The sequence below is a fragment of the Camelus dromedarius genome, unplaced genomic scaffold (assembly GCF_036321535.1).
Source record: "Camelus dromedarius isolate mCamDro1 unplaced genomic scaffold, mCamDro1.pat HAP1_SCAFFOLD_88, whole genome shotgun sequence".
NCBI lineage: Eukaryota > Metazoa > Chordata > Mammalia > Artiodactyla > Camelidae > Camelus > Camelus dromedarius.
This window is the reverse complement of record NW_026989831.1, coordinates 117,108-130,967: the sequence shown is the minus strand read 5'-3', so window position 1 is coordinate 130,967 and position 13,860 is coordinate 117,108. Positions and strand designations below refer to the sequence as shown.

Genomic DNA, 13,860 nt, shown 5'->3' with positions numbered 1-13,860 from the left:
TTATTTCTAGGGCTTAACTAGTCATCATTGTCATTTACTGGAACATGGTTCTGGTGACTATAACAGAAAGGATATTGACTCTACACAAAACTAGTCGTCCCATCAGAATGTGATAATCTGGGTTGAAAGCCCATCACAGGAAGCCAGTTAGTCAATATAAACTACTTCGCATCATGAAAAGTAAAGACACACTTCTAAATCCTAACTGAATTTGCACGTAACTTAATGATGCTCTAGTTCCTATGGAGCAGTGTGAGAATTCTGTGGGAGCACAAACTTAGGTTAACAAACTTTGATATTGTAATGATTGCTTCTACCAAATCATATTCTCACCTTTATGTATTCTCACCTTTATGTAAATACATAAGGAATGTATTATCAAAACCAATGCTTTCTATATTTGTCATTATACTTCTACTTGAAAGCAAAATGTCCAAAAGCACAAAAGACTACACTCTCAATACCAGTCACCACCTTATCTATGGAATTTAGCTTAGTTGCCTTAAAGCTGCTTTGCTAGCAGGAATTGGCTACAAACTGTCTCCTTGCTGTAAAAAGCAGAGACATGCTTTGCTCATTTTGCTTAGCTCAAGGCCATAAGTTCAGGGCTGCTTATGCTTACAGAAAATCATAACTTGTCCCTTGCCCTAACCGGCAGGACATGCTTCACTTATCAGGCATAGGTGGATAGTGTAAGCTGCTCTTGCTCACAGAAAAGTGTGACTTAGCCCTTAGCTGGAAACAGCTGGGCTGCTTTGCATGCTTAGATGATTTTTGATCATTGTATAGAGACTCTGTGGTGGTCCGGGTTTTCATTATCAATTATTCGGAACACTGTAACCTTGCTCATGATTGTTTGAGGCTTAAATAACTGTTTGTACTATCAATATTGTAACCTTCTTTCTAAGTTTAAATTAAGATTATAATGTTTCTGTTGTTCACGAACTGAAACTGTTGAGCTGCATCCCTGCACGTACACCATGCCCCTTACTCATTCCTATGACATATTTCACTTTGATTCTTTGTTTGACTATTCTCAATAAATACAAGAGCTTTGGAGGAGCTCGGGAAGTTAGCCTCTGGCTCCCTCTCACTCTCTTGACTTTATAAAGTCTTGAGTAATTTCATACTTCCGTGGTGGGACTTTTGCTGGCCAAAACCCATGACAAACAGAACCCACGACGAACAGAACCCATAGAATTCTATTCATATCTTCCCACAGGGGAACACCCAGGCACAAGGACTGTCATCTCAAGTATCTCAACTAAGGGCAGGAATAACATGCAACAATAAGGAAATGATCAACTCTATTAAAAAATAGGCAAAAGATCTAAACAGAGTCTTCACCAAAGAAGATATAGAGATGGGAAATAAGCACATGAAAATATGCTTAACATCATATGTCACTAGGGAATTGCAAATTAAAACAATGAGATATCACACACACCTATTAGAATGGCCAAGTTGAAAACACTGACAACGTTAAATGTTTGTGAGGATATGGAGCAACTGGAACTCTTATTCATTGCTGGTGGGGATGAAAAATGGTATAACCACTTTGGAATACAGTTTAGAAGTTTCTCACAAAACTAAACATACTGTTACTATATGATCCAGCAATCACACTCCTTGCTATTTACCGAAAGGAGTTGAACACTTATGTCTGCACAAGAAACTACACATGGATGTTTACAGCAGCTGTATGCATAATTGCCAAAACTTGGAAGCAACCGATATGTCCTTTTATTTAAGGTAAATATATACAAATAAAAACTGTGGTAATCCAGAGGATGGAATATTATTCAGGGCTAAAGAGAAATGAGCTATCAAGCCATGAAAAAACATGAGGAACATTAAATGCATCTTACTAAGTGAAAAAGTCAACCTGAAAAGACTACGTACTGTATTATTCCAACTCTATGATGTTCTGGAAAGTGGCAAAACTATGGAGATGGTAAAATGATTAGTTATTGCCAAGAGTTAGGGGAGAAAAGGATGAATAGCCAAAGCACAGAGCACTTTTATGGCAGTGAAACTATTCTGCATGATATTATAATTGCACTCATATATATATATATATATATATATATGTATATATATACATATATATATATTTCAAGTAGTTGAAAACTTATGTTCATATGAAAACCATGTAGATACATGTCATAATCCATTTGTCAAAACTCATAGAATATCAATACCAAGAATGAACCATAATGTAAAACTGAGGGCTTTTGGTGATTGTATTATGTAGGTTTATCGATTATAACTAATGTACCACTCTGTATAGGATGATGAAAGTGGGGGAGGTTGAGTATGTGTAGAGGTAGAGGTATTTGGGAACTCTGTACTTTCCATTCAATTTTGGTGTGAACCTAAAACGGCTTTAAGAAATAAAATCTATTTTAAAAAACCCAGTCAGGTAGTTCCTTTTCTGTCACCATGGAGTTAGCTACTTCCTATGTCTCCCATTGATTATAACTAAATATTCTCAACAAACTTAAAAAAAAATCTACATGAGGAATCTGAAAAGTAAGCAAAAGGAGATGCTTTGTACTAGAGGGTGAAACCATGGAGGGGTGACTGGTAAGAGTTGAATTACCTGTTTTCTTTTACTCTTTTCTTTTTCACCTTTGCCCCAGAAAGAAATATCTTCACAAATGTGTGCAGCAGCAGTGGCACAGGCAATTGATGGAGGAAGAGAAAATTCAGGTCTGGTTTACAGACGATTCTGCACAATATTCAGGCATCACCTGAAAGTGGACAGCTGTAGCATTACAGCCTATTTCTTGTACCTCCATGAAGGATAGCAGTGAAAGGAAATCCTCCCAGTGGGCAGAACTTCGAGCAGTGTATCTGGTTGTTTGCTTTGCTTGGAAGGATAAATGGCCAGACATTCAATTATTTACAGATTCATGGGCAGTGGCCAATAGTTTGGCTGGATGGTCAAGGAATTGGAAGGACCATAATTGAAAATTGGTGACAAGGAAGTCTGGGAAAGAGGTATGAGGATAGACCTCTCTAAATAGACACAAATGTGAAGATATTTGTGTCCCTTGTGAATGCTCACCAAAGGATGACCTCAGCAGAGGAGGATTTTTAGTAATCTAATAGATAGGATGACCTATCTATGGATACTAGTTCTATGGATATCAGTCAACCTCTTTCCTCAGCCACTCCTGTCATTGCTCAAAGTGACCATGGTGGCATGGATGGAGGTTATGTATAGGCTCAGTAACGTGGACGTGCACTCACCAAAGCTGATCAGGGTGTGGGCATTGTTAAATGTCCAACCTGCCAGCAGCAGAAACCAACCCTGAGTCCCCAATATTGCATCTTCCCTAGGGTGATCAGCCAGCTACCTGGTGGCAGGTTGATTATATTGGACCTCTTCCATCATGGAAAAGACAGCATTTTATTCTTACTTGAATAAACACTCGTAATGGATATGGATTTATGTTCCCTGCATGCTGTGCTTCTGCCAAAACTACCATCAGTGGACTTACAGAATGTCTTATTCACCTTTGTTGCATTCTACACAGGATTGGTTCTGATGAAGGAATCCACTTCACAGTAAATGAAGTGTGGCAGTGGGTCCATGGTCATGGAATTCACTTGTCATATCATGTTCCCCACCATTCTGAAGCTGGTGGCTTGATAGAATGGTGGAATGGCCTTTTGAAGATTCAGTTACAGTGTCAGTCAGATGGCAATATCCTCTTGGAGTGGGGCAAGGTTCTCTAAAATGCTGTAGATGCTCTGAATCAGCATTTAGTATATGGTTCTATTTCCCTCATAGCCAAGATTCACAGGTCCAGGATCCTACCAAGGAGTGGAAATGGGAGAGGCACTACTCCCATGATCCCTAGTGATCCACTAGCAACATTTTTGCTTCCTGTCCCTGTGGCTTTATGCTCTGCTGGTGTAGACGCCTTAGTTTCAAAGGGAGGAATGATTCCATCAGTAGATGCAACAATAATTCCATTGAAATGGAAGTTAAGACCTGCTACCCCACGACTTTGGTCTTTCCCTGTCTCTGAATTAACAGGCGAAGAAGGGAGTTACTGTGCTGGCCTGGGGGACTGATCCTGACTACCAAGGGGAAATTAGACCACTATGCACAATGAAGGTAAGAAAGAGTATGTCTGGAATACAGGAGCTCTCTTAGCATTACCACACCCTGTGATTAAGGACAATGGAAAGTACAAGAATCCAATTCAGGAAGGACTACTAATGGCCCAGACCCTTCAAGAGTAAAGGTTTAAGTCATCCAACCAAGCAACATTGATATTTTTGTGGGTTCATTTATTCTATAGACCTTTGTGATTTCATAAAGACAAGATCCACCTATTTTTTTTAAAAAATATGTAGGAGATCATGAGTACTTTGTGGTTTCCTTCTCACCCTCTCCAAGGTCTCTTTTGAGGAGTAAAATGCTTAATTTCATCAAAATTTAATTTCATAGGTAGCGCTTTTTGTAACCTGTGGAAAGATTTTTGCACACCCAAAGTCATGAAGATATGATCCTATATTTTCTTATTAATATGTTATTGAATCATTTTTCATATTTAGTTTGGTGATGCATTTCAGATTAATTTTTTGTATGTTGTAAGGTAGTGGTCAAGGTTTATTTGTTCCCAAATTGAAAAGAACAATCCTTCCCCACTGATTGCAGTAGAATATGAATGTAAAATATATAGTGTTTAGTCTAGAAGTTTTTCCGGACTTTCTATTCTTTTGCACTGTTCTATTTGTCTGTTAGTATGCTTACACAAGGTCTTCACTATCTGAGTTACTACAAACTTACAGCAATGCTTGATAAATGATAGTGAAGAACAACTTTGTTCTTCAAGGTTGGGTTTGCTATTCTTTGCATTTACATATAAATTTTAGCATAAGTATGCCAATATCCACACCAATTGATTTTGATCAGTTCCACATCATACCTAAATGGACATGTAAGTATAAATACTTAGAATTGTGCCAGATTCATAAGAAGCAATCAATTAAGCTATTATATTTCTCTGAAAAGTATACCCCAATTTACATAATCAAATTAGGCTATGAAATTCCAAATGTATAAAAAACAGTTTTTTTTTTTACATTGTTCCCTTGAATAGTGGTGTAAACCAAACAGGATTATTTAAACTCCCATACCCTGATGAAATTACAAGGCTGTAATCCAATCCATGTAAATTTATATTTCTAAAGTAATTCCCATGTGTGAAAATATTATGGACTTTTGCTATATTATGCCACTGAAGACTGCATGAGAAAGCAGATTGCCCCAGAGGTAAACTTACTTTCCTATTAGCAAAATGCTATGATCTGTGGTGGGGTAACTGTCAGAAAATTCCACAGGAATGAAATTGAGAAATTTGATCCATTTCATATCATGAAAAGCAAAAACACATATTAGTCTCTGTCATAATTGTAGGAGAAATATAAGCAACACAATGATGCTCTTCATCTCCTATAGGAGGCACGGGAGTGCTGTTCATACTAGACAAAGAAAGGGCTTCTGAGAGTGAAGAATGTGCTAAGCACTTTGCAACCAGCAAGACATTCACACTACATGGATCCTTTATACCTTATTGGCAATATGATAAGGGAAATAGAAATCCAAAGAGGGAAAAGACAAGTTGTATCATGAAAACCAAATAATGGGCATTTAAGAACCTCTGTTAACCCATCCTCCTTGCCACAGAGTGACTCCTCCCAGATTGCCCTACAGTGACCTTAAAATCACTGGCAGAACAATTGTTGCTTGCTGATAAGATTTTTTTGTCAAGACACTGCGTCTTGCTGCTCCTACTGACCATTCCTAATTGTTCAGTTCCCCAAAAGTTTTACCCAAGGGACTGGCTAAAAATCAATATTCACACATCTCAATCAATTCTAATCTCATCACATGAGGATCAGACTCTCATGTTTATTTCAATGACTATTTTAGGAGCCTCTGATGAATTCTTTTGATTTTCTTCTCCTTCTCTTGGTGGCTCTCCTGTCTTTCCTACTCATGTGGTAGCTCTTCTGGTACACAGCAGGTCTATGTGTCATCAGGGCTGAGGTTCAAGTTACTAAGGCCCTGTAGTAGCATTTTCCAAGAGGATGAATTCTGCTCTTCAGAAATCTCAGAAATAGTATCCCTTTGGATATGGCTGCAATGGCATTTAAATTTATTCTGACCTTTATCATGTGAGGAACAGATTTTTCCTTCCCTTCCAAGTCGATAAGGTGCCGTGTGATTGAGGGTTTTCTGTCTCATGTTCTCCATGAATGTCTTTTTCCTCTGAGGGAATGCTGACCTTTCCCACTGCCTTTCTTGTTGAATCATCTCATCTCTGTATTGCTGTTGCAGCAGTTCCTCTGGTAGAGGGGTAAGGCAGTTTCTATTAAGACTGAGGTTGAAGATATTGAGATCCATGTTTTGTGCTTCAGAGAAGGATGGTTGGGAGGTTGATGTAATTTCCTGGGATATTTCTTTAGGTGGAGTCAATGATGAATCAGATTTCAAAGTTGGGGTAACTCTCCATGATGGATCCATGGGGGTGATAGCCTTTGGTTGAAGTTACTCTTGGATCTCAGGGATGGACAGGAATTTGAAAATTGACGGTCTCAAATAGCTTTAAATTTGTGAGAAAAGGACTGCAGCCAAAAGTTGCCAAACTGGAAAAAAAAAATGGTGGAAGGAGAATAACAGGGAGGGTCACAAAACAATTTTAATCTTTTAATGCAGAAAAATCCTCCTATATCCCAGATGGAAATGATACCAATAGTAGTGAAACATGTTAATGATTAAACATACAGTGGAAGCCATATTACAGTGATTTCCTTTGCCTGGGGTTTATTCTTCTGCAAACATGGAAGCCAAGATCTACTGATTTTCTAATTATTATCCTGTGTCTTGGGTAGTTTTGTATTGTTAGCTACAATGAGCACACTCAGCACCCAGGTCTTGGTTTCTTTATATTATTCTCTAATAAATGGAGCCAGGGCTCATGGAAGAAATGGCTAATTATAGAAGAGTTAAGGATACACAACAGCTAAGTATAATATAGTATCCTGAGTCTGAGGAAGTCTGAGGACCTGTTACAGATGGATGCCTACACAAATAACCCCTCAGTATTGGCCCAAGAAATGAAAGAATGTTCTTTCAATAAGGGTCATTACAAAAAATTAATTAACCCAACAAATATTCAGTAAATGCACAATGTTCCAGGCAGTATCTTGAATCAGCATCCTACACTCTGTGTTCCAGCCAATCTGAACCTCTTTCTGTTCATCACATGGCCCATGTTCTCTCTGATTTCCACAACCTCATACATGCTGTTTTACACAACCTCATACACTCCCTGTCAGGGGTGCTTTCCCTCCATCTTCACTGGCCGATTGCTGCTTACCTTCAGCTCTCAGGTTCCACTTATCTTTCTCTGGGAGGCTTTCTCTGTCGCTCTGAAATTAGGTGAAAATATCTTTCCAAAACTGAGCAGGACCATGTGGTCCTTCCTGGGGACAGATCCCATCCCCCCACCTGCCCTGTGTCCCTTGTCTCTTGTTTGTAGAAAACCTCCTAGGCCTTCCCTGAGTTCTAAAGAGCAAATTTAATCAGAGAAGTGAGAAAATGCCAAGCAAGACAAAATAATAATAGTTTAGGCATCTAACAAATTCAAGGACCTTTAGTTCCTCCTCAAGGGTTATAATAATATTCTGAGCCATATCCCTGAGTTGTTTTGCAGATACTAAAAGCCCCACTAGGTGGAAGAAATTAACTATATGCTGACCATCAGCACACAGACCTCAAACAGGTTGGAATCTGAAGGCTGATGATTGAGGTTCCCAAAACATCACCTTGTTACTTCACCATCAACCAATCAGAGAATTGAGCATGAGCTGATCACCCAGCCTTTGATCCTCTCCTTGACTTTGCCTTTAAAAACCCTTCCCTGAAAACCTTCAGGGAGTTCCGGTCTTTTGAGCATGAGCTGCCCATCCTCCTTGCTTTGTCCCCTGTTGGACGTCATGCACCCATGTTGGGTGTACTTTCCTTCACCACAACCTGGTGTCAGTGGATGGGCTTTACTGTGAGTGGGCGAGTGGACCCAAGTTTGATTAAGTAACATTTGAAAAACAGTGGCAAAATAAAGTCTTTTTTCAGATACACTAAATCTAAGAGGATTCATCACCAGCAGACCCACCCTACAAGAAATGTTAAAGCAAGTCCTTCAGGAAGAAGGAAAATGATAGCAAATGGAAATGTAGATCTATGAAAAGGAATGGAGAGCCCCTAGGAGAGTAACAGCATGGGCAGAATTTTTCTTACTATTTAAATTTTCTGAAAGATAGTTGACTGCCTGAGGAAAAAACCCCCCAATGCGGTGTAGGGATTTAAACATAGTATGTGACAGTGAAAACCCCCCCAAAGGTTGAGTGGATAGAAATGAAATATTACTGTAATATTCTCATAGTAAAATGAAGCTAAATAAAAATACTTTTATGTTATCACAGTAGATTTTTAAGTAATAAAAGTATTATATGTGGTAAGTTCAAACACGAACAAAATGAAATTTATTGCTAATAAGCCTACAAAGGGGAAAAATGAGCCGCACACAAAGTACCAAAAAAGAAGAAAAAAGCCAAAAGGGAACAAAGGGCAGATGGAACAGGAACAAAATCAGCCTCCCAGAAACAGTCCTGTTTTAACTATTCCTACCACACTCAGTCATAGCCTGAGAGCAGCTGGTGCCCTCAGATCATTAAATTCCCTGCCATCAGATTCCTGAGATGCATTCCTAATGGCAGTCACCCTGCTGCACCTGTCTAGGAAACTCTACCCCCATCCTGGTTATCTTCTCCTCTTCCTTCTGCTCTGAGATTCTTGGCACTTCATCAGGCAAGCTCATCTGACTTCCCTAAAAAGGCAAATGCTGACAAAGTCCCCCTCATTCCCTCAAACTAGATAGTGCTGGCAAGGCTGTTGTGATTGCTGGTAGAACTGCCCATCTCTCCCAAGCCCAGTGGAGTGTGATCTCAGCGTTGTAAGTCCAGTGCCCAGCTCAGTGTTCTGGAGGTCACAGCACACCCACCCCCTCTTCAGGGGAGTGCAGGGCTGCTTCCAATGCCTGTAGCTTTGTTCCTCTGGATATCCCTGTGCCTTGATCCCTCACTGCCTTCCAGTATCTGCTCAAATGTCTCCTTCTCAATGCGGCTGACCCTGACACCTTGTTTAAACCTTCATACCTACTGATCAGCACTGCCAGACCCCTTTTCCTTCACTAGTTTTCTAGTAACACATACTGTACTGCATCATGTGTTGATTTATTAAACTCATTGCTTATTGCTGTCTCCCCCACTGGAATATAAAGTCAACAAGGGCAGGCATTTTAGATTGCTTAGTTCACTGGTGCGTCTTCAGCTCCTACTCCACTGCCTGGCACATAGATGATCCTCTACAAACGTTAGTCTCTGGAATGAATGAAGTGCCTGGTGCAGAGCTCAGTGAATGACAGCCTTTATTACTGCTGCTTTCCTGGTTGAGGGATGCTGGAGGGGAGACAGTCAATGAGGAAGAGTGCCCGTGGCTGGACACAAGGGATGTGGTCACCTCCTTCCACCTAGTTGCCCTGACCAGAGCCCTGGCAGTTGTTACCCACTGAGTAGGTGCTTCTCACTCCACCAGAGTAGGGGCCATCCTTATTAGTCAGCCTATCCACACCCAGCACGGAGAGGGGCATTGAGGCAGAAAGTGGGAGTTGGATTTCTTTGTATCTTCCTCTGACATCTCCTCAAACCTCATGTTTACTATTTTAAGTGCTTCAGATTCCCAGTTACCCTATGTTCAATTGTATAGATTAAAGACGGATATCTTACCAAGAAAATATAAAAATTTCACCGCAATCTGATCTCTTCCTCCTGCTAAAGAACAATCAAGAGTAATAGCAATGATTATTGTTGCCAATCACCATGTGCTGAGCACATACAATTATAACAAGTATGATTAGGCCCATTTAAGTGGGGAGGACACTGAGCTTCAGCAGAGGAAAATAACCGGACTAAGGTTAACAGAATCATAAGAGGTGAAGCTCTGATTTAGCACCTCAACCTATGAACTTTCTCTCACACTGTCAAGGAAAATATTCACAGTTCTGAGAAAACCTGTATTATAACTCAAGCTCAAATAATGGGACTGGCTCATAGGCAGATAGGAATAACTGTCCAGTTTCCTGTACAACAAACAGAGGTTAAAACTGCTTAAGCATTCACAAGTGAAATAATAAAGCTTTATTGGATAGACTATGATGAAGCCTCATTAAAACACCCTGAATGAAGAAAGATTTAATTTTGTCTCATATAAATATAATTAGAAGTATAATTTTTAAATGAAAGAACACATGCTCCACTGTTTTGTCTAACAGTATATATTGCGCTATATAAAGCTCTGTTTTGCTTGAACAGTCTTTTAATATTATTTTCTTGGCCATTTTGTGGGGCAGGTATAAAGGTAAATATTTAGGGAGTTATAAAAATTAAAGAAATAGAAAAAGAAATAAAAACTCAAACACAATAACATTTTTGTCATATCTCTGTTCATCTCTTTGTTTCTGTGTTGAATGTGGGGATATATATATATATTCTACAATATTGAAGCCATACTTTATATACAACTTTTCCCAGCATGTTTTGAATTATTTTATTATTATTTTCCTTTTAAATGCAATAATTTTAAAACTAAAAAAATTTGGACAAAGGCTTGAAAAAGACAGAAGAAAGAGAAAAATCTGAACTAATATTAACTCCCAAATTAATATCTATGTAAAATAAAATCTGAGTCACTGACTGTGTGAAAAGTCATGATTTTTGTTTAGTTGGTATTATTATTTGCTTAGAAAAGCAAGAGAATCAGTTGTGAAATATCTTACAATAAAACATTGAGAAAATCTAAAGTGAAATCTGTTGTGCTTCATAGAATAAAAAGATAAAACTTTACTTAATGCTAACAGAGAATTTAAATGAATTAAGAGGTATTTCAGGATAGCTTGCTGATTTGAGTGTGGTGGTTGGCTAGGGTGTTGATGCAAGGTGACAGTCACCTTTGCCTTTCTACGTTATGATTCTCCCAGGACCCACTGATATCCTGAGTCCTTCACAACTACAATTACAAGGCTGTGTTGCTATGGTACACCAAGGGTGCCATTTGGTGTAATAATTCATTACAACCACATCAGATTATGCCTCTTCAAACCTAATGCCTCTGCTTAGCCTATTTCAGGGGGTGAAGAATAAAAAATTGTAGTATGTGCGAAGGAGTTGTAGGGTATTCCAATCCCCAAAGACTACTGGCAGAAAGAAAACACAGGTTTGAATGAGACAATCCATAAATTACTAATTTATTTTTTCACTCATTACAGTTCCTGAGAGAATGTAAGCTCCCTGGGGACAGGGATCTTTGCACTGCTGTATCTCAAACATCTAGAATATTGTCTGGCACATAGTAGCACTCAATGAGTCCATATTTTCCTCAAGTGCACATGGGATATCTTCCTGGATAGACCACATGTTAGGCTACAAAACAAGTCTCAGTAAATTAAAAAAATTTCATACAAAGCATATTTCTAGCCACAATGGAGTGAAACTAGAAATAGCATAAGGAAAACTGGCAAATTCATAAACATGTGGTAATTAAACAACATGCTATGTGTTGTCTTGGTTTTTGAGGACTGCCATAACAAAATTCCATAAACTGAGTGGCCTAAATAACAGAAATTTATTTTCTCAGAATTCTGGAGGCTAGAAATCTAAAATCAAGGTGTCATCAGGGTTGCTTATATCTTAAGTATGAGAAGAAGAATCTGTTCCATGCCTTTTTCTTGGCTTCTGGTGGTTTGCTGGAAATCTTTGGCATTCCTTGGCTCTTAGATGCATTACCTTGATCTCTAATTTCATGTTCACATGGTGTTCTTCCTGTGTATGCGTGTCCAACTTTCCCTCTTTTATAAAGACATCAGTAATATTGTATTGTGGCCCATCCTACTCCAGTATGATCTAATCTTACTTTCACTAATTACATCTTCAATGACTCTGTTTCCACATTCTCAGGTTAGGACTTTAACATATGAGTTTTTGGGGAGGATGTAATTTAACCCATTAAAGGCCTCCCTCTTGTCTTCGAACAGGTGAAATACATTCACTCCATCCCAACATTCCCCAAAGTTTTAACTAATTCCAGCATCAATTCTAAATCCAAAATCTCATTTAAATATCATCTACATCAGGAATGGGTGAGACGTAGAGTATGATTCATCCTGGGGCAAAATTCTTCTCCATCTCTAAACTTGTGAAACCAGACAATGAATGATCAACTTCCAAAATACAGTGAGAGAACAAACTTAGGATAGACATTCCCATTCCAAACTAAAGAAATTGGATGGAGAAAAGGGATCACAGTTCCTAAACAAGTATGAAAGCTAGCAGAATAAATTCCATTTGATTTTAAGTCTTGAGAATAATCCTTCTGGCTTCATGCTCTGGCCTCTGAGCCCCACAGGGTGGCAGCCCACCCTTGGGTTGTCTTCTGGTCCCTCAGTGGCAGTGATAACCTCCATCAGCCTCTGCATCTGGGGGGTCTTTCCTCAATGTCATTCTTCCTTTATTTTGTCCCATCTCTGTCCCTTTCATTTCAGGCAGGCAGTGTTTTTAAAAATCTTGTTGGCCTCTCGTGCAATTCACGGATCTAAGCCAAAAGACAATGGGTCCTCCACAAATCTTTCCTGGATAATCATATCTTTATTCTTGGCTTCTGCTAATGTGATATGATTGGATCAAAGACATGCACACCTAATATCTTTAGCAAACAGTTGTCTAACTACACCCCTTGCCCTATTTCCAGAGCATGCTATCTAGATAGGCTGAGAATCTTCAAAATCATCAAGTGCTCATTTCCTTTTGCTTAGTAGTTCCTTCATCAATTCCTTTCTCTCCATTCACATTTTGCTATAAGCAGCAAGGAGAAATCAGCCACACCTTCAACCATTTGCTTAGAAATCCCGTTAGGTAAATATCCAAGTTCATCACTTACAAGTTCTACTTTGCATTCAACAGAACACAATTCAGCCAGATTCTCTGACAATTTATAGTAAGAATTGTTTTCCTCCAGTTTTCAATAGCATGTTTCTTATTTCCGACTGAGACCCCACTCCCAGAAGCACCTGTAACATTCATGTTACTAGCAACATTCTGTTCATGATATATGTAATCTCTAAGATGATAGAAATTTTCTCTACAGCTCACTTCTTAAATTTCTGAGCTCTCACCAAAATTTCCTTAAGTGCCTCTATTTCTACCAACAGCCTCTTCAAGAAAATGTAGGCTTTTCCTACCATGCCTTCAGAACTCTCTTAGCCTCTCTCTATCACTGATTCCAAAGCTACTTTCACATTCTTAGGTACTTATTATAGCGGCACCCCATTTCCAGGTGCCAGAATCTGTATTAGTTTGCTACAGTTGCCATAACACAAAGTACCACAAACTGGGTGGTTTAAGTAACAGATATCTATTTCTGGTGACTAGAAGTCTGAAATAAAGGTGTTGGAAGGGTTGTTTCCTTCTGAGTGCTGTGAGGACAAATCTCTTCCATGTTTTTTTCCCTAACTTCTGTTGGTTTGCTTGCAATCTTTGGTATTCCTTCGCTAGTAGATGCATTACTTCCAAATTTCTCCTTTTATAAAAATAGCAGTCATACTCGATTAGGGACCCATCTAACTCCATTAGGAAGTTATCTTGGCTTAACTAACTACATCTGCAATGATCTTATTTCCAAACGAGTTCACATTCTGAAGTATTTGGAGTTAGGACATAAACAGG

The 13,860-nt window shown here is 38.9% G+C and overlaps 1 protein-coding gene across 1 annotated transcript; it reads right to left on the bottom strand.

The window, feature by feature from the left end:
- Positions 1-6,049: 6,049 nt before the first annotated feature.
- On the bottom strand, positions 6,050-6,547 carry LOC135320888 (protein FAM156A/FAM156B-like). The gene has a single exon (XM_064484026.1). It carries the CDS (start codon positions 6,545-6,547, stop codon positions 6,050-6,052), a length of 498 nt encoding a protein of 165 aa, XP_064340096.1.
- Positions 6,548-13,860: the final 7,313 nt, after the last annotated feature.